The sequence below is a fragment of the Nicotiana tomentosiformis genome, chromosome 6, assembly GCF_000390325.3.
Source record: "Nicotiana tomentosiformis chromosome 6, ASM39032v3, whole genome shotgun sequence".
Classification (NCBI taxonomy): Eukaryota; Viridiplantae; Streptophyta; class Magnoliopsida; order Solanales; family Solanaceae; genus Nicotiana; species Nicotiana tomentosiformis.
This window is the reverse complement of record NC_090817.1, coordinates 149,244,022-149,264,549: the sequence shown is the minus strand read 5'-3', so window position 1 is coordinate 149,264,549 and position 20,528 is coordinate 149,244,022. Positions and strand designations below refer to the sequence as shown.

The 20,528-nt window shown below is 38.9% G+C and overlaps 1 protein-coding gene across 1 annotated transcript; it reads left to right on the top strand.

The window, feature by feature from the left end:
• The first annotated feature begins 2,385 nt into the window (after positions 1–2,385).
• Positions 2,386–3,682, top strand: LOC104089519 (uncharacterized). The gene has a single exon (XM_009594443.4). It carries the CDS (start codon positions 2,498–2,500, stop codon positions 3,257–3,259), a length of 762 nt encoding a protein of 253 aa, XP_009592738.1. The 5' UTR covers positions 2,386–2,497; the 3' UTR covers positions 3,260–3,682.
• Positions 3,683–20,528: the final 16,846 nt, after the last annotated feature.

The following is a 20,528-nucleotide window of genomic DNA, read 5'->3' as shown; positions in this document are numbered from 1 at the left end:
TTGACATTTCCTTTGACAGTGATTTTCTCAGCAAATTTGGATCTTAATTTCTCAATTTGAGGTCGTGTTCTTAGAAACTTACCCACAATTGTAAGCCTACACTCTTCAGCCATAACTCTGTAGTAGTCCCTAGTTTTGAAGATAACTGCAGGCATTCCATTGTGGGTAGAGTATATCGCTTTAACTTCTAGATTTCCATAACGATTCGAGCTAGGGCTCGATATTGCCGGAGCTTTCAGAGCAGCAACATATTTGGACGAGGTCGGAATTCCTTCATCAGTTGTTGTTTTCGCAGCTGTGGGTTTCAAGTTCTTAGTCGGACGCGCTGGAAGGGTGCTAGCGGTCGTCTCCATGAGGAGATGCGTGAGCACCACTCGCCCGTAAGAGAGCATTTAGTTACCGTTGGTGAATAAAAATTATTTTGTACGGATAGCAAATAATTGATGAGAGAGAATTTTTCTTCAGTTCATCGATTATTTCTTATTTGGAGTGGTGCTGTTGTTTTGACACTTGTGTGCAAGTAGGGCCGGCTGGAGGGTAAGGCTACTCAAGCCATTGCCTTGGGCCCCAAATTCTAGAGGGCCCCAAAAATATTATACTATTTTATTATGTAGAAAAATTAACTTAAATAGCCGTCCACCCAACTACTTAAATCAAAAATAGCCGATGAAGGTATAACATATGCATAATTGATGTATTATATATGAATAATTGTATATAATCAATGTATAATCTATGTATATGACTAGAAAGAGTAAATAGTGAATATGACCGGTTATTTATGTAAAGATCCCTATTATGTATTAGTATATATCTTATGCGATTACTCTTAAGAGTCCAAATTTTAATATTTGGTTAAGAATGCACAAATGAGTGAGTAAAGAGCGATAAATCTCCGTCTTGTTAGTAGTATATTTATTTTCCTCTTCCGTTCTAATTTTTCCTCCTTCTTTCACATGACTTTGAGATTTCGCTTTCCAATTTCAAGCTTTGTTTCTTTGATTTAGCTACTTTCTAATGTTTAATTGACCCATTGATTAGAATAGGAGATCTTTTGTGTCTCGCTGTTACATGAATTTTGTGAAATATGCCTCTTATTACAATTTGGCTTTAGGTCACCAACTTCGTTGAGCCGCCCCTGTGTGCAAGCAATGTATTCCTGCACGATATCTCTCATATTTTTGTTCCGTTGAACTCTTCTTTACCTTTCATCTTGTTTGGTCTAGTTTGACCTACGAGACAACTTTGTTATTGAGTAGTATATACTGAGAAATGGTATCATGTTGAGTTTGGAATTAGACCTCATTTAAAAAGGGAAAAATAAGAATGAAAATGACATTAGATTCTTGGCCTGTTGCACATATCAAAAACTTTGCAGTGATATTTCCCATTTCAATTGACTGCCAAATTATAATAGCCACAGCCCACAATTTAGCAGCTTAAACTTTTTTCTATTTGGTGAAAACTATGGGTCTCAGCTTATACTTCATAGGAGTCGTCCAAACTTTCTTTCAGATGTGCTATCCTGTTGAATTATCTAATGCGTATTTTAAGAAAACATGAAACTTATGTTGCTTAACTAGAAGAGCCGAGTGGGATGCAGGAAACAGCCTTGTGGCATGATCCACTTTAGGTCCTCTAATATTTGTCCTCCGAGGAGACAATTTGAACATAATGCGGTGACTAAGTTGTATATGGCTGCTGCCTGTGCTAAAAGCTCAAAAGAATTAGTATAACTAAAGGGAAATTGACCTATGTCTCAAGGTGGGACTTAATTTTTGCGATGTTTAAATTTGGCCATATATCCAAGGTATAAACAGGGCCTATAGCTTACTGATATTGGTACAAGTCTCTCACACAATACGTGGTGGGTGAACTCACACTACTCATGTTTCCTCTTTCCTTTCCTCGATTCTCTTATGTAGTAGTAGAATTAAGAAAAAGTTAAACAATCCAAAGCCTTCAAGAATAGTAGCAGAGAAAGAAAACCATTCATTGTTGTGCGGTGGCGAGGAGAAAGCTCCGCTATTGTAGAAAATGGACGCCGTTGGTTGTCTCTTTCCTCTGCAGCCACACAAACTCATCCACCCCTTTGACCGTTTTGCCCTAATTAAGCAATTACTGGTCGATTTAGTTATTTTGAATAAATGCATGATCTAATTTTGAATGAAAATTTTAAGCTACAAAATCTAAAGAATAGAGCCGTACATTTTCCCTCCATAATTATTGTGGTTGTTTTTATGACAAATGTGCATGCACGGTCATTTCGGTACTTGCAAGCTTAAATTGAATGGTAAAACTGTCCAACAAGACAGTAACGCCAGGATCAACATAGAAATTCTAGCTAGGTTCCTTTTGGCTCTCCTATATATAGCATAAGAACAGTTGTAATTGCACCCAAAATCTTTTTCCATAACTCCACCTGCATTTTGCAGGGGAGGTAATTGTGTTGTCGCCGTTATTAACCCTCACGATCAGGAAAAAGCTCTTCCAAAGAATGACGGAAGGCGTATTCACCATCACAGCAACTGACAAAGACAACAGCAGAGCCCAATCGTCTATAATTTCCAATTACAATATTGACACCCGCAATGATGTCGTCGAACAACCCCTGCAGCCTAACGGCGTCATTAATAACGGAGAGAGGCTTACCGATGACGTAACGAGGAAGAAGAAGAAGAAGCCAGGTGTATTTGGCTTGTTCAAAGCTGCAATGTTCGTGTTGCGCCATCGTACAAAAGGAAAGCAGAAAGCAGCTCAGGTAGTTGTATCATCCACCAAGGGAGATTGGAAGAAGCTGGTGGGGTCCATGCGGCCTCTGCATCTCCAGGACAACAATAATAGTCGTACGCCGTCCCAGACGGCGGCATACGATTACTGTGCCACCACATCATCACCTTCAGCTTTGTCGTGTAGTGGAACCATGAGCCAGTACGCTTCGGCAAACGATCTCCAAGCACTGGATGTGCCTGCTGCTGCTGCTGCACCATCAATTACCGACAGCATGAGCCAGTACGCTTCATCAAACGATCTCCAAGCACTGGAGGCCTCAACTTCCTCTGGCACCATGAGCCAGTATGCTTCCGCAAACAATCTCCAAGAACTCGATGATGAGGAGGAAGAAGAGGATCCTGACCAGGTCTTCGATGCTATTGGCGCTGACGACATGATCGATGCCAAGGCCGAGGAGTTCATCCTTCAGTTTTACCAACAGATGAGGCGTCAAAACATTGACTCAATGAGCGGCCAATTCAATTAAGTATTTAACATAAATGCAACGGAAAAAAAAGAAGAAACAAGGTCAAGAATAAATAAGGCTATACGTACGTGGACTTTTTTTGCATGCACGCCCGCGGCTGGCTTATGATGATCGACGTGCATGCATTTTACACAACACTTATTAGTCCAATTATACATTTCATATGAATTAAAGAGTTGTCAAGTGGTGATCGAAGAACGGACTAATAAACAAAGCATTCATCATAAGATTTCTTATATGTATTCTATTATACGCAGGCGAAATATATGTATGAATTGCTATACAAAGACAAGAGGAACGTAACAAGGCATGAGTATTCTATAGCCAGTTCATTTTATACATCTTCTTTACTGGAAAACTTTCTGTATTCTTAGGGTGTACTTTCAGTTAAGGCGTTATATATTTGATCACTAGTTGTAGACATTTCTGCCTTGTCTTCATGTCCTTGAGCTTTTCCCTCATTAGTTCCCGACGCAAGGTCAGTCGTTTCTTTCTATTTTATCTGCCACTAAACCGAATCCACTTGCCTTAGCCCATCGCCAGCTATATTTTTATAATCTTTTTCTGTAGTACATCACACATGAATCATTGTTAAGAATAACAACTTGGTTCTGTCTATGAAGAACAATTACATTGTGATCAGTACTTAAGCGCGCAGTGTTGGAGACAATTTTTAATAAATTAAATTGTGTCTTCCGACACTGATTCATAAGAAAAAATATCCTGTGTCTATATAATTTTTCCCGTTATGTACATATACTACATCCACAGGAAAAATCTATAATTGGTACAAGAATCTTAAAACCTGTGACACCCTAAGTGAATTCCACATCGACGGCGAATCCCACATCGACAAAACACGAGAGGAATGTTGGGTATATAAGTAGACAGACCTTAGACTCTAGTGACGCGTTTTAAAGCCGTGCGGGCCTAGGCCCAAATTGGACAATATCACTAGTGGACTAGGCCGTTACATATGGTAACAGAGTCACTCCACCTGCAACCTTGAACGGTGGTGGGGCAAACCTTAGCGAGGACGCTGAGTCCCTAAGGGGGTGTATGTGACATGACACCCTAGGCGAATCCTACATCTACCAAACACGGGAGAGATGCTGGGTATATAAGTAGATAGGCCTTAGACTCTAGTGACACGTTTTTAAGCCGTGCGGGCCTAGGCTCAAAGCGGACAATATTACTAATGGGTTGAGCTGTTACAAAACCATCACGTAATCCAGACCCAAATTCACTTATAAGTCAAATTATGGCTATAGAACAATATATATCGCTTGCGTAAAATTCTGCGACTGGAATAAAATTGGTGGTTGATTATTTCCATAAATCATGTGATCGATTGTAATTGATTAGCTATATTAACTTAGACACAGAAAATAGTAACTCTAAACCACGACATTCATATTCAATTATGTTATTTTGTGGCTTGAATTATTTCCTTGTATTTTAGGAAACTCATAATCCCTATAGGTTTAGGAAAATCCATTGTCCTAATAGATTTGGGAAGGAAAAACCTATAGTCCTTGTGAAATTCCTTTCTCTTATAGGTTTGAGACTATTTGGGATCTATATATAGGGGTTATAGTTGGAGATTTTATAGATTGTATTGTGTTTTTCTTCTCATTAATAGTGGAAAAACGCTCTCTGCTTCTGCCCCGAGGATTAGGCTTAGCCGAACCTCGTTAAATCCTTGTGTTGATTTTTCTTCTCTATTTGCTTTGTGTGTGATTGTGTGCTAGTTAACTCACGTTCTTCTGCAATAATTAGTATCAGAGCAAGAGTCGGATTTTTACATATAATCTAGGGTTAAGATGTCTTCATCATCTTCAACAAAGTACGAAGTGGAAAAATTTGACGGGGGTTCTAGTTTCAGTCTATGAAAAATTAGGATTATATCGTTCCGGTGTTACAAGGGTTATGAATGACAATTAATGAGGATTTTCCTGAAGAGATGACAAAGACAAAGAAGGCAAACCTGAAGGAGAGGGCTTTGAGTGAGATTTTCATGAGCGTTACAGATAGCGTTTTTCGAAAAATTGCTGGAGAAACTTCTGCAGCAACAACATGGAAGAAGCTGGAAGATCTGTATTATAAGAAATCGCTAACAAACCGCCTCTGCTTGAAAAATAGGTTATACAATCTCTGTATAAATGAAGGTACACCTGTTAAAACTCACCTTGATGAGTTTAATTCAATTATAATGGACTTGAAAAATGTGGATATCAAAATTGAGAGTGAGGATCAGGCCTCGATTGTGTTATGTTCTTTACCACCGTCTTATGATACTTTTACCGATACGCTGCTATATGAGAAAGACAGCATTTCACTGAAAGATATTAGTAATGCACTAAAATCTAAAGAGTTGAAAAAGATCTTTCCAGACAACAAAATTGAGGGCAAGTTCCTTGTGATTAGAGAAAGAACACAACAAAAGGATTTTAACAGGAAAAGTCAACCGCCAGATCAAAGTCTAAAGCAAGGAAGCAAAATTGTTATGAGTGCGGGGAGCAAGGTCACTACAAGAGAGACTGTCCTAAGATGAAGGAGAAAAGAGGAAAGCAGAAAATAGATAATTCGACAAAGATTGTTAACACTAGAAATAATTATGATGACAGTGACTATGTAGGGGAAGTCTGTACTGTGAGTTCTAGTCATGAGCAGAATTCTTGGGTTCTTGATTCTGGTGCTACTTTCCACATGTATCCACACAGGAATTGGTTTGCAACTTACAAGCAAATGAATGGGACAATTTACATGAGAGATGATAATCCATTACCAGTAGAGGGGATTGGTAACATTAGATTGAGAATGCTTAATGGAATTATCAGAAACATTGAGTATTGGCATGTTCTTCGGATAAAGAGAAATATTATTTCTCTTTCGACTTTGAATGATCAAGGGTTTCACTCCGAGAATGGAATACTTAAAGTTTGTAAAGGCTCCATGGTACTCATGAAGGGCAAACTGCATTCTAAATTGTATCATCTTCAAGCCAGTGTAGTTGAAGGGGAAGCTGTTGTAGCATATGGGAAAAGTGATCTGAATTAGTCTCAGTTATGGAACTTGCGACTTGGTCATATAAGTTATAAGGGATTGTCTTTGTTGAGTGAGTAGAATTTGCTGAATGGGTACAAAAATCAACTTTTGAATTTTTGTGAGCATTGTGTGTTTGGCAAACAGACAAGGGTAAAGTTCACCAAGAAGGTCGAACACAAGATCAGAGACAAGTTAGATTATATACATTCAGACTTGTGTGGTCCAAACAGAGTTCCCTCCAAGAGTGGTGCCAGGTATTTTATGACTTTGATTGATGATTACTCAAGGATGGTGTGGGTGTATTTTCTGAAAACAAAAGATGAGGCATTTTTGATATTTGTTAAATGGAAGACGATGGTTGAGAGGCATACAGAAAGAAAAGTTAAGCATCTTCAAACTGACAATGGGTTGGAATTTTGCAATTCTGAGTTCAATAATTTCTGCAGCAGAGAGGGCATAGTGAGACACCTCCCTTGTGTCGGAACACCATAACAAAATAGTATTGCAGAACGTATGAACAGAACACTTTGTGATAGGGCACAGAGCATACTTTCACACTCGTGTGTTAGCAAGGTTTTTTGGGCTGAAGCAATCAATATAACTTGTTATTTTCTCAACAGATCTCCATCCACAACTATTGAGTTCAAAACTCCTTTTATAGTATGGTCTGGTTCGCCTACTGATTATTCAAATTTAAGGATATTTCGTTGTCCTGCTTATGCTCATGTGAGGGATGGAAAACTTGAGTCGGGGACAAAAAAGTACATATTTCTAGAGTATACAACTTGAGTGAAAGGTTATAGGTTGTGGTGCACATATTAAAAGACACTAGGGCTAATTATCAGTAGTGATATAACACTCAATGAATCTGCCTTACTGGACGGTCAGAGGGAGAAAGCAATAGCAGAAACAGATCGTGGTGTCAATGACCGCATAGAGCTAGAATTTGAATCTCCACTAGCTCAGCCAGTAGTTCTAAAGGAGAGGAAGTGTAGGAGGTGAAAAATATTGATCAAAATGATAATATTAATGCATCTGCGCAACAACAACCATATAGCATTGCAACAGACAGAGAGAAGAGAGTGATCAACCGACCACAAAGGTTTGCAAACGTAGTTGATAGGAATCTTCTTGGATATACGGATCCTTTGGGATTTGCTTTGGTAGTTGGAGAGACCGTTGATGCGTATGAGTGCTATAGCTATCCAGAAGCTATTCCGGGTGCAGAACCAAATCGACGGATTAGTGCTATGGCTAAAGAGATTGAGTCCCTTAACAAGTTTAGGTGTTGCCTAGACTTGGTTGATGTGTGCGATAATGGGTAGAGCCCTCGTGAGGGCTGAGGGCAAGGTAGAGAGACGTTGTTCCTGTTAATAAAGAGAATTCAAGCCAAGGGGAAGATTTGTTATTTTGTGGCTTGAATTATTTTCTTGTATTTTTAAGAAACCCATAATCCTTATAGGTTTAGGAAAACCCATTGTCCTAATAGATTTGGGAAAGGAAAACCTATAGTATTTGTCAAATTGGGAAACCTTTCTCTTATTGGTTTGGGACTATTTGGGATCTATATATAGGGGTTGTAGTTGGGGATTCTAGATATAGATTGTATTGTGCTTTTCTTCTCATTCATAGTGGAAAACTTTAATGACCCGACCAGTCGTTTTGAAAGTTGTAGCCCCGTTTCCCCATTTACTGCTCATTTTGTACTTTATAGTTGTTATGTGACTTGCAGGAGTAGTCGGTTCAAATCCGGAGAGATTTCGAAATGAATTGAGACACTTAGTCTCCAAAATAAAAATGTAAGTTGAAAAGGTTGACCGGATATTGATTTATGTGTAAACGACCCCAGAATAGAATTTTGATGATCTCAATAGCTTTGTATGATATTTTAGGACTTGTTGGTGTATTTGGTTGAGGTCCCGAGGGCCTCGAGTGAGTTTCATATAGTTAACGGATCAAATTTGGATATTCTTTGCACATAAGAGAGAAGAGTGAGAAAAACGGAAAAAAGAAAAAAAGACTGGTATGCTCCTCTTTCTTCAACAAAAGGCAAACTTCTTCCTCCATGAAAAATCAGTCCAAAAGTCCCTCAAAATACCATGTAAATCTCTACAAAGAACACCCAAAAATAGCCCTTGTATCTCCATTAAAACACCTCAAAATCCAGCCAGAAACGCACCAAACTCCAACCTGAAAATAACCCCAAAACAGCCCCTGTTTTCCATCACCATAACCCAGCAAAACCAGATCTAAAATCTGCAAATTCCATCTCGAAATCTCCCCAAAAACAGTCCAAAAAATGACCTCAAAACAGCTCATTTTTCTAGCAAAAATCACCTGCAAAATCAGCTGAAAAACAACATCAAACAGCCCCAAACCAGCTGCAAAATCCAGCCCCAGAAACGCTGAAAATAGCTCCCCAAAATACCGACAAAATAGTCCCAAAATGTTCAAAAATAACTGCTCAAATCGCTGCCATTTGTGTCGAGAAAACAGCTCAAAAATCTTCCATTAATCCCGTAAAACTCTGTGCTCGAGGTCGTCGCCGACAAGTCTCCTATTCGAACTCCGGTCACGGTTCAAGTTCGGGACAATTTTTGATCGGAGCTTACTATTGCACGTTCATTTGGAACAGATCATTTGTTGTACCGTTGTTTGCTTTATGGTGCTCCATTATTCAATTCTCAAGGAAATTTGCTATAGTGAAAGATTTGGGCCATTCGGAGTCGAAAAATCGAGGAAAAGGTATCTAATCTATTGATTGAGCGAGATTCAAGGTAAGTGACTTGTCTAACTTTGTGGGGGGAAATTTCCCTTAGGATTAGTATTGTTGTGATGTGTTGAAAGTCGTGTACACTAGGTGACGAGTGTGTACACGGACTAAATATGGAAGGTTATATCTTTAAATTGTGTAGATCACTGTTGCATATTAATTAAATCATTTCATCATGTTATATTCATCATCATTGATCTATTTTTATATTTTTGAAATTTGCATGACATTTTCTTGCTAATTGTCTTACTTGTTTAGTTGAAATTTTGTTTCTTTTATTCTGTGCATTAATTGAAGATTGAATTTCTTAATTGAATTATTATTAATATAAAGTAGTTGACATTTTTAAATTTGGTATTGAGGCTACGTGTTAAAAATTGTGAAATATTATTTTTGCTGAGTTGTTCATTCCCGAATATTTTGTGAGATTTTTGTACTCATTGTGATTGAGCCGTGAGCTCCTTATTGTGGAAAATATTATTGTTGATTTATTTTGGCAAGTTAAAATATTTGGGCACTTGAAGTGCAAATTGTGAAATATTGTGATATTGATACGCATGCGGTGATATAATGTTTGAGTGTTGAAACGCATGCGGTGAGATAAGGGTGGCTTGATACGTGTGGCTAGTAGAGGAACTACTAGAAGTCATGCGATGTGATAAGGTTGACTAAAACGCAGGATGTTATTTCGGGAAAAATGATTTCTTTAAAGTTTATTGTGAAGGCTCATGTAGTGATATAAAAAAATGAGATATTATGAATTTATTTATGATTTGGGACTACGAGACGGTACCTTGGGAGTGGCGTTGTTGATATTTCTTTATGGTTGCATTTACCTTTGGTTATTTTGTGATTTTCTTTAAAGTTGTAAATTTATGTTTTCCTTCCGCGAAGTATTATTTGCTCTTATTCTGTATAGTTAAATTGTGACATACGACTAACTTGATTCATTCTCATTGTTATTTTATTATTATTATTATTATTATTATTATTATTATTATTATTATTATTATTATTATTATTATTATTATTATTATTATGATTATTATTATTATTATATTGTTAAACTTTTCACCATATCTTTTATTATTTCCAGTAGGGCCTGACTTGACCTCGTCACTACTCTACCGAGGTTAGGCTTAGCACTTATTAGGTACCACTGTGGTATACTCATACTACGCTTCTGCACATTTTTTTTTTGTGCAGATCCAGGTACTTCCTATCAGACCAGGTATCAGTGAATTAGCTGTACGCGGAGACTTCAAGGTATATGTGCCAGCATCCGCAAACCTCGGAGTCCCCTTCTATCCTTATTATGTTGTTTTTCTCATTCTCTTTAGACTCACTTAGAATAAATTCTTAAAAGCTTGTGATTTATTTCTACCGGATTTTGGGAGTTGAAATTGTTAAATTTGCAGTTCTTATGTATTCGACTGTTAAGGATTAAATTTTAGTTTATTTAAGTTATTCCGCGTTGATAGGCTTACCTAGTCTTAGAGACTAGGTGCCATCACGACATCTTACAGAGGGAATTTGGGGTCGTGACAAAAACTCTCTCTGGTTCTGCCCCGAGGATTAGGCTTAGCCGAATCTCGTTAAATCCTTGTGTTGATTTTTCTTCTCTATTTGCTTTGTGTGTGATTGTTTGCTAGTTAACCCACGATCTTCTACAATAAATTAGAACGAACTTACAAGTAAGGGACTAGTAACCATGCCTATCAAGTAACATTGATATAATGTTGTCTGACTTGGCTGTTTCTGCCGATTTTTCATGGGGAAATCGAAAATATTGTTGCAACTTTTGATCATACCCGTGAATGAGGCCATTCTTAATTAAACTAAGACAATAAAGGCACTGCGGTCAGCGGTGTTCAATGTTTCCAAAGATCGTTCGCGGGGAAAGTCGGTCGCATATTTCAAGCCTCCAACTCTATTGTGCGCTAACATGACTTACAAAGAGGTTATGCGCTGCCCATAGAGTTGTCTAACTCATGTTGTCGCATATTTCAAGACTCCAACTCCATTGTGCGCTCAACATGACTTACAAAGAGGTTATCCGCTGCTCATAGAGTTGTCTAACTCATATAGGGAGATTATAAACGGCGCCCTCTGAGTAGTCCACGCCAGCCCTCGAGGATGACTCCTAAAGGCTGCTCACTTAGTGCGGTTTGCTGTCAACGCACACGGGAAGCGCTCTGTAGGCAGTGACCAAACATCTCCCCCTTTTACATGTTATAAAAAGAAAAAATCATGCGCTAGAGTTTGACATATTCTGGCCCTTTTATCCCCCATATATATGTGATTAAAAAAAAAATCAAGCGCCAGAAGTTGACATGTTGAGATGTCGATCACTTACAGATCCGCTAAGCCCACCTACTCTGGTTCACCAACTGATTGCACTAGAAACACTACTAGAAATCCGCTAAAAACTGACCAACGTTGTTCGGTCAAAAAAAGTGTCACGATCCGAAATTTCCACCATCAGAGCCGTGATGACGCTAAACATTTCACTTGCTAGGCAAGCCAACTTTAGAATAATATTATCCATTTTTAAACAATTTTAAATTAACTAATAACAAGGAAACTAATGCAGAAGTAAAGTCTGAAATGCAGTGAATAATCCATAATAATAGCGATGCCTAAATACTATCACAGAATTGGTGTCACAAGTGCACGAGCTTCTAGAATAATATAAATACATGTCTGAATAAAATAAAGCTGTCTGAAAGCAAACATACAGCTAAAATAAGCTAGACGGGGACTTCAGAACTGCGGACGCTGTGCAATTATACCTCAAGTCTCCTCTGAATAGCTGAAATCCGAGCAAGTCTATGGTACGCCGCTGAGACCAACTCCGAAATCTGCACAAGAAGTACAGAGTATAGTATCAGTACAACCGACTCCATGTACTGGTAAGTGCCGAGCCTAACCTCGACAAAATAGTGACGAGACTAAGGCGGGTCACTTACATTAACATGTACGCAATAATAGTAATAACCACAATAATAGAAATAAATCAGGTAACGCATTTTAATAGTTGAAGCCAACTCAGCAGTCATAACCAATTATTATTTCAATCAATTTTCGTTACAGCGTGCAACCCGCTCCCACAATATATTTATATTCAGTTCTGTTACGGCGTGCAACCCGCTCCTCCAATATATTTATTTTAATCAAGTCTGTTGCGGCGTGCAACTCGATCCCCCAATATATATAGACTTTTAAACAAGTCTGTTGCGGCATGCAACCCGATCCCCCAATATGGACTTTTAATAAGTCTGTTGCGGCGTGCAACCCGATCCCCCAATATATATTCATTTTTATTTCCGTTGCGGCGTGCAACCCGCTCCTCCAATATATTCATTTGCCAATTCGTATAAAAGAAATTGTCCCAATAAATACAACAATTAATATGAAATTATAAAACAACAAGCATACAATAATTATGATTTATTTATGAAACAAACAATGACAAGTAACAATTTATTATGGAAATCGGGGAGAAAATAGACAGTTTAATATTTAATATGCTAAATATCAAGTAGAAATTAAGATACATAAATCAAATAAGCATGTAACAATTATTGCAGGAATTCAGAATTAATATTTGACCAAGAGTATGAGAGAAATAATTATTATAACTATTAATTCGTGTCTTAAAATAATTTAAGATGTTTAAATAATTAAGCAACCAATTAAATTGACAAAGTATAGGCACTCGTCACCTTGCATATATATCGTTGCACATGAAATTCACATAACAAATAATTCAGGGGTTCTATTCCCTCAAGTCAAGATTAACCACGACACTTATCTCGCATTACAAATTTCAATCAGTTACTCGACCACAGCTTTTCCTTTTGAATTTGTCTCCAAAAGCGTCAAATCTATTCACAAACAATTCAATATACTCAATACGAATCATAGGAATTAATTTCATATGAATTTACTAATTTTCCGGATAAAATTTAAAATTCATTTAAAATTCGACAGTGGGACTCACGTCTCAAATATCGAAAAACTTATGAAATCTGAACATCCATTCCGAGACGAGTCCAACCATACAAAAATTATCAAATTCCGATGTCAAATGGACCTTCAAATCTAAAATTTTCGTTTTTTTGAAGATTTTATAAAAATATGATTTTTTTTCTCCCATAATTTCACGGATTCATGATATAAATGAGTATGGAATCATGAGATATAATCAATATAGGATAAGGAGCACTTACCCCAATATTTTCCCGTAAAAATCGCCCAAAAATCGCCTTATCCGAGCTCAAAAATTAAAAATAGTTGAAAATGGGACGAAATCCCATTTACAGAACTTAAGTTCTGTTGCCCAGGTTTTTACCCTTCGCGAACGCGGTCAGTGCCTCGCGTTCGCGAAGCACAAATTTGTGCTGTCCAACATTGCCCTTCGCGAACGCGAGAGCTACCTCGCGAACGCGATGCTTGCCTGGCTTGGCCTTCGCGAACACGAAGGCAAAATTCCTCTCCGGTCATTTCCCCTTCGCGAACGCAAGGCTTCGATCACGAACGCGAAGCTCTGCACCTCGACCCTTCACGAACGCATTCCCTCTGTCGTGAACGCGAAGCACAAAATGTGCCAGTCCAATTTGATCTTCGCATTCGTGAAAGTACCTTCGCGAACGCGAAGAAGAATACACCAGAAGCCTGAAGTTGCAGAAAACCAGATTTTTCTAAGTTCGAAATCATTCCGTAGCCTATTCACCCGAGCCCTCGGGGCTCCAAACCAAATATGTACCCAAGTCCTAAAATATCATACAAACTTGTTCGCGTGATCAAATCGCCCAAATAATACCTAGAACTACGAATCGGACACCAAATCAAGGGAAAGTTTCAAGAAAACTTTAAAACTTATATTTTCACAACCGGACGTTCGAATCATGTCAAATCAACTCTGTTTCGCACCAAATTTGACAGAAAAGTCATAATTATTATAGTGGACCTGTACCGGGCTCCGAAATCACAATACGTACTCGATAGAAACAAGACCAAATATCGGTCAATTCTTAAAATCATTATACTTTTAAAATTTTAATTTTTCATCAAAATTCCATATCTCGGGCTAGGGACCTCGGAATTCGATTCCGGGCATATACCCAAGTCCCAAATCACGATATGGACCTACTGAAACTGTCAAAATACTAATCCGAGTCCGTTTGCTCAAAATATTGACCAAAGTCAACTTAGTTGAGTTTTAAAGCTCTATTTCACATTTTAATCCATTTTTCACATAAAAACTCTCCAAAATATTATACGGATTGTGCACGTAAGTCGAAGAATGATAAATAGTGCTTTTTGAGGTTTTAGAACACAGATATAATTATTAAATTTAAAGATGACATTTTAGGTCATCACATTCTCCACCTCTAAAACAAACGTTCGTCCTCGAATGGAGTTAGAAAAAGTACCTGAGCTGGTGAATAAGTGTGGATATTTACTCCGCATGTCCGACTCGGACTCCCAGGTAGATGACTCTACCGGCTGACCTCTTTAGTGCAATCTAACTGAAGGATAAGTCTTAGACCTCAACTGTCGGACCTGCCGGGCTAGAATAGCTACCGGCTCCTCCTCATAAGTCAAATCCTTGTCCAATTGGACTAAGCTGAAATCTAACACATGGGACGGATCACCATAATATTTTCGGAGCATAGACACATGGAACACCGGATGAACCGCTAATAAACTAGGTGATAATGCAAGCCTGTAGGCTACTTCACCCACCCTTTCAAGAATTTCAAATAGTCCGATATACCTAGGGCTCAATTTTCCCTTCTTTCTGAACATCATTACACCTTTCATAGGTGAAACCAGGAGCAATATTCTTTCTCCAACCATGAATGCTATACCATGAACTTTACGGTCGGCATAACTTTTTTGCCTAGACTGAGCTATGCGAAGTCGATCCTGAATAACCTTGACTTTATCCAAGGCATCCTATACCAAATCGGTACCCAACAACCAAGCCTCTCCCAGTTCAAACCAGCTAACTGGGGAACGACATTGCCTTTCGTATAATGCCTCATATGGAGCCATCTGAATGCTCGACTAGTAGCTATTATTATAAGCAAATTCCACAAGTGGCAAGAATTGATCCCAAGAACCTCCAAAGTCTATAACACAAGCGCGAAGCATATCTTCCAATATATGAATAGTGTTCTTTGGCTGTCCATCGGTCTGTGGATGAAATGTTGTACTCAACTCAACACGTGTTCCTAACTCACACTGTACAGCCCTCCAGAAGTGTGAGGTAAATTGCGTACCTTGATTTGAAATAATAGACACGGGTACACCGTGTAGCCGGACAATCTCACGAATGTAAATTTCAACTAACTGCTCTAAAGAATAGGTAACTGCCAGTCGAATGAAATGTGCTAACTTGGTCAACCTGTCCATAGTGACCCAAATTGTGTCAAATTTTCTCTGAGTCCGTGGGAGTCCAACAACAAAATCCATAGTGATACGCTCCCACTTCCACTCAGGAATTTCTAACTTCTGAAGCAAACTGCCAGGTCTCTGATGCTCGTACTTGACTTGCTGACAATTTAGACCCCGAGCTACATATGCAACTATATCCTTTTTCATTCTCCTCCACTAGTAATGTTGTCATAAATCTTGATACATTTTGGCGGCACCTGGATGAATAGAATACCTGGAACTGTGCGCCTCTTCAAGAATCAATTCACGAAGCCCGTCAACATTAGGCACACAAATACGACCCTGCATTCGCAGAACTCCATCTTCCCTCACAGCAACCTGTTTGGCATCACCGTGCCGCACCGTGTCCTTGAGGACAAGTAAATGAGGATCATCATACTACCGCCCTCTAATGCGCTCATATAAAGAAGACCGAGCGATTGTGCAAGCTAAAACTTGACTGGGCTCTAAAACATCTAATCTCACGAACTGATTAGCCAAAGTCTGGACATCTACAACTAGCAGTCTCTCACCAACCGGAATATAAGCAAGACTTCCCATACTCACAACCTTTCTACTCAAAGCATCGACCACCACATTAGCCTTTCCGGGGTGATTCAAAATGGTGATATCATAATCTTTCAACAACTCCAACCATCTTCTCTGCCTCAAATTGAGATCTTTTTGCCTGAACAGATACTGCAGGCTATGATGATTGGTAAATACCTTACACGAGACACCGTAAAGGTAATGTCTCCAAATCTTCAAAGCGTGGACAATGGCTGTCAATTCTATGTCATGAACAGGATAATTCTTCTCTTGAACGTTCAACTGCCGCGACACATATGCAATCACCCTGCCATCTTGCATCAATACCGCACCAAGCCCAACGCGAGATACATCACAATACACCGTATAAGATCTTGAACCTGTGGGTAATACCAACACTGGCGTCGTAGTCAAAGCAGTCTTGAGCTTCTGAAAGCTCAACTCACACTCGTCTGACCATCTAAATGGGACACCTTTCTGGGTCAGTCTAGTCAATGGGTTTGCTATAGATGAGAACCCTTCCACGAACCGATGATAATAACCTGTCAAACCCAGGAAACTCCGTATCTCTGTAACTGAAGTAGGTCTAGGCCAATTCTTAACAGCCTCAATCTTCTTAGGATCCACTTTTATGCCTTCTGCCGATACAACATGCACCAAAAAGGCAACTGAGTCTAACCAAAATTCACATTTTGAAAATTTGGCATATAACTGATTATTCTTCAAAGTCTGAAGCACACTCCGAAGATGCTGCTCATGCTCTTCTCGACTACTGGAGTAAATCAAGATATAATCAATGAATACAACCACAAAAGAATCCAAATAGGGCTTGAACACCCGATTCATCAAATCCATAAATGTTGTTGGGGCATTTGTCAACCCAAATGACATCACTAGAAATTCGTAATGCCTATACCGAGTCCGAAAATCTATCTTAGGGACATCAGATGCCCTAATCTTCAACTGATGGTAACCAGGCCTCTAGTCGATCTTTGAAAACACCTTGGCACCCTGAAGCTGATCGAATAAGTTATCAATTCTTGGCAGTGGATACTTGTTCTTAATAATAGCCTTGTTCAACTGCCGATAATCTATACATATTCGCATTGAACCATCTTTCTTCTTTACAAATAATACTGGTGCACCCCAGGGCGAGACACTGGGTCTAATGAATCCCTAATCAAGCAAGTCTTGTAACTGCTCCTTCAACTCTTTCAAATCTGGCGGGGCCATACAGTATGGTGGGATAGAAATGGGCTGAGTGCCCGGAGCCAAATCAATACAGAAGTCAATATCTCTATCGGGTGGAATTCCCGACAAATCTGCAGGAAATACTTCTGGAAATTCAAGAACAACTGGTATTGAGTCCATAGAAGAAACATCCGCACTGGGATTGCGAATATAAGCCAAATAGGCTAGACACTCCTTCTCGATCATACGCCGAGCCTTCATATAAGATATAACCCTCCTGATAGAATGACCAAGAGTTCCTTTCCACTCTAATCGAGGTAACCCCGGTAAGGCTAGGGTCACTGTCTTGGCATGATAATCCAATATAGCATGATAAGGTGACAGCCAATCCATACCCAAGATGACATCAAAATCTATCATATCAAGAAGTTGAAGATCCACACTAGTCTCAAGACTACCAATAGTAATCACAAACGAACGATAGACATGATCTACTATAACAGAGTCTCCCACCTATGTATATACACACACAGAAGCACTCAGAGAATCACAAGGCACAACCAAATATGAAGCTAAATAGGAGGACACATAGGAATAAGTAGATCATGGATCAAATAGAACTGAAGCATCTCTATGGCAAACTGGAATAATACCTGTGATCACAACATCAGATGACTCGACCTCAAGCCTAGCTGGAAAAGCATAAAATCGGGGTTGGGCCCCACCACTCTGAACTGCGTCCCTAGGACGACCTCTAACTGGCTGGCCTCCACCTCTAACGGCCTGACCTCCACCTCTAACTGTCTGACCTCCACCTCTAACTGCCTGACCCCTACCTCTAGCTGGATGAGCAGGCGGTGAAGCAACCGGTGCCGGTATGATGGCATGAGAATCTTGCCGAGATCTGTTACTCGACAACCTAGGGCAATACCTCCTGATGTGACCAATATACCCATACTCATAACACCCATCCTGATGTCGTGGCGGCTAAAGCTGAAGCTGACCCAAACGGGTCGGATAACCGTTGTAGTGACTCTGGAGTGGTGGTGCACTGATAGGATCTGAATGTGCACTAAATGCTGGCTTCCCAGAGTAAAGCATAAGGCTGGCAAGTGGGCCGGTCCAGGCCCGGGACCGCGGGCCAAACGGGCCAAACGGCTAAACGGGCCAGAACCGTTTGGTCCGATTTTAGTGGGCCTGGTCTGGTCTCGTGGGCCGGTCCTATGATTGGGCCCGTCAGGCCCGGGACCGGCCCGATCCCTTAGCGGGCCTAGCGGGCCCAACGGCTATTTTTTTATTAAAAAAAACCGTTGGACTGTCAAAAATAGTCGTTGGGCTATCAAAAATAGCCGTTGGCTATTTATGAAATAGCCATTTAACCCCTCAACTTTGTTTTAATCCCAAACTTTTTATAATTATACTTTTTCCCTATTTTCAACTATAAATACCCTATCATTATTTTATTTTTTGTTACAAAATCATCAATCTATCACAATCTCTCTCTAATTTATTTCTATAATTGCTACTATTTCTTACTTTATTGTTACAATTTTTGAAACAATTGTGAAGTTGGTGAATTGAAGTCTTCAACGATAATCAATTTCCAACAAATTGTTCGTCAATTCGATAAACTCGTTCCAACTCTTAAGTTTTAATATTATAATTTTGTTTGTTTTATTTACTTTGATTGATTAATTAAGATGGCTTATTCCTTAAAAAATATGTTTAGTAAAAATAAGGAAAAATCGAAGAGTGGTGAATCTAGTGGCCAATATGTTCCTCCTCCACTTCCCCCGGCTCCCCGACCCAAACATGTTACCCGTCCTACACCTCCTATTCTTGATAGCGATAATAGTTTATTATAATTTACCGAGAGTCAATTTTTCCATAATATTGCACCCGGTGAACAATTAAACCATGAATATATGAATGCTCTTTATGGTAATCCAACTATTGATGAAAATGATGATGAAGGAATAGATTTTGATGAAACGCAACCGGATGATGATACACCCACTAGTCCTGCTTCTGAAGTTAAACCAACTAATAATAATCTAGATGATCCCCCGTCTGACCCTCCTATTAGTGCCCCTACTTTTTCTAGACAACCTCCTAAACGGGCAGAAACATCTCTTGTTTGGCAATTTTTTACTCAACTAAGAGAAAAAATAGGGCTAAGTGTAAAACTTGTGGCAAAGAGTTAGTTTTTCAATATGTTGGAAGTCGGGGGAGGGGGGGTAGGGGGACGGGAAGTTTGACTAGACACATATTGCTACACCCTCAAGATAAAGCTAGATATTTTCGTATGGAAGCTTTGGCTGAGGGGACAAGTGCACCTAGTCAGGCTGACCTTAGTACCGGGTCAAATCAATTTCAATCGGGAATTAACACTGTTACCGGTGGTATTTTATATTATGATCCAAAAAAAAATCGGGAAGAATTGGCAAAAATGGTCACTGTTATGTGCTTACCCTATAGTTTTCCTTCTAACCCCCACTTTGTGCATTATATTAGAAAAATTTATAATCCTACTTATAAAGGTTTTCCTCGCACAATCGTAAAGAGTGATATTTATAAATATAAACATGAATATGAACAATATTTGCGCTATTTATTTACTCATATAAATTATCGTCTTGCTATTACAACTGATATTGGTAGAAGTGGTAATGACTGTGATTACCTTACTGTTACCAGTCATTGGATTGATGAGCATTGGATAATGCAAAAGCGCATTATTGCTTATAGAATAATTAATTCATGTCACACAGGGCAGTTTATTTCTAGCACGATTGCGGATATTTGTAGATATTTTTGCATTATTGATAAAATAATGTCAGTTTCAATGGATACTGCTACTAGTAACACAAATGATGTAGCCTTGCTTACCACTATACTAAGTCCTGTATTTAGTAACATTTTTCATGTTAGATGTATTTATCATATTTACCATTTAATTGTGGGTGATGGTATGCGAATTTTAAATGTTGAAATTGAAAAAGTTAAAATGGCTCTTAATTGGCTTTTTTATTCAAACCGTAGAAGTAGACTTAGAGAATATTTTAAAAGATGCGATGAATTTGGCCTAAGAGAAAGAAAGGTTCCTAAACCTTGTCCAACTAGATGGAATTACATGTATGAAAGTTTAGTTATTGCATATGAATATAGAAACCCCATAAACTCAACGTTTAATGCTCATGTAAGTGATGATGATGAGCACCTTACAAATGCGGATTGGGCTAATATGCTTGTAGATTTTTTAGA

Coding starts and splice junctions, on each gene's coding strand:
- LOC104089519 (XM_009594443.4), top strand. CDS start 2,498: ATGACGGAAGGCGTATTCACCATCACAGCAACTGACAAAGACAACAGC.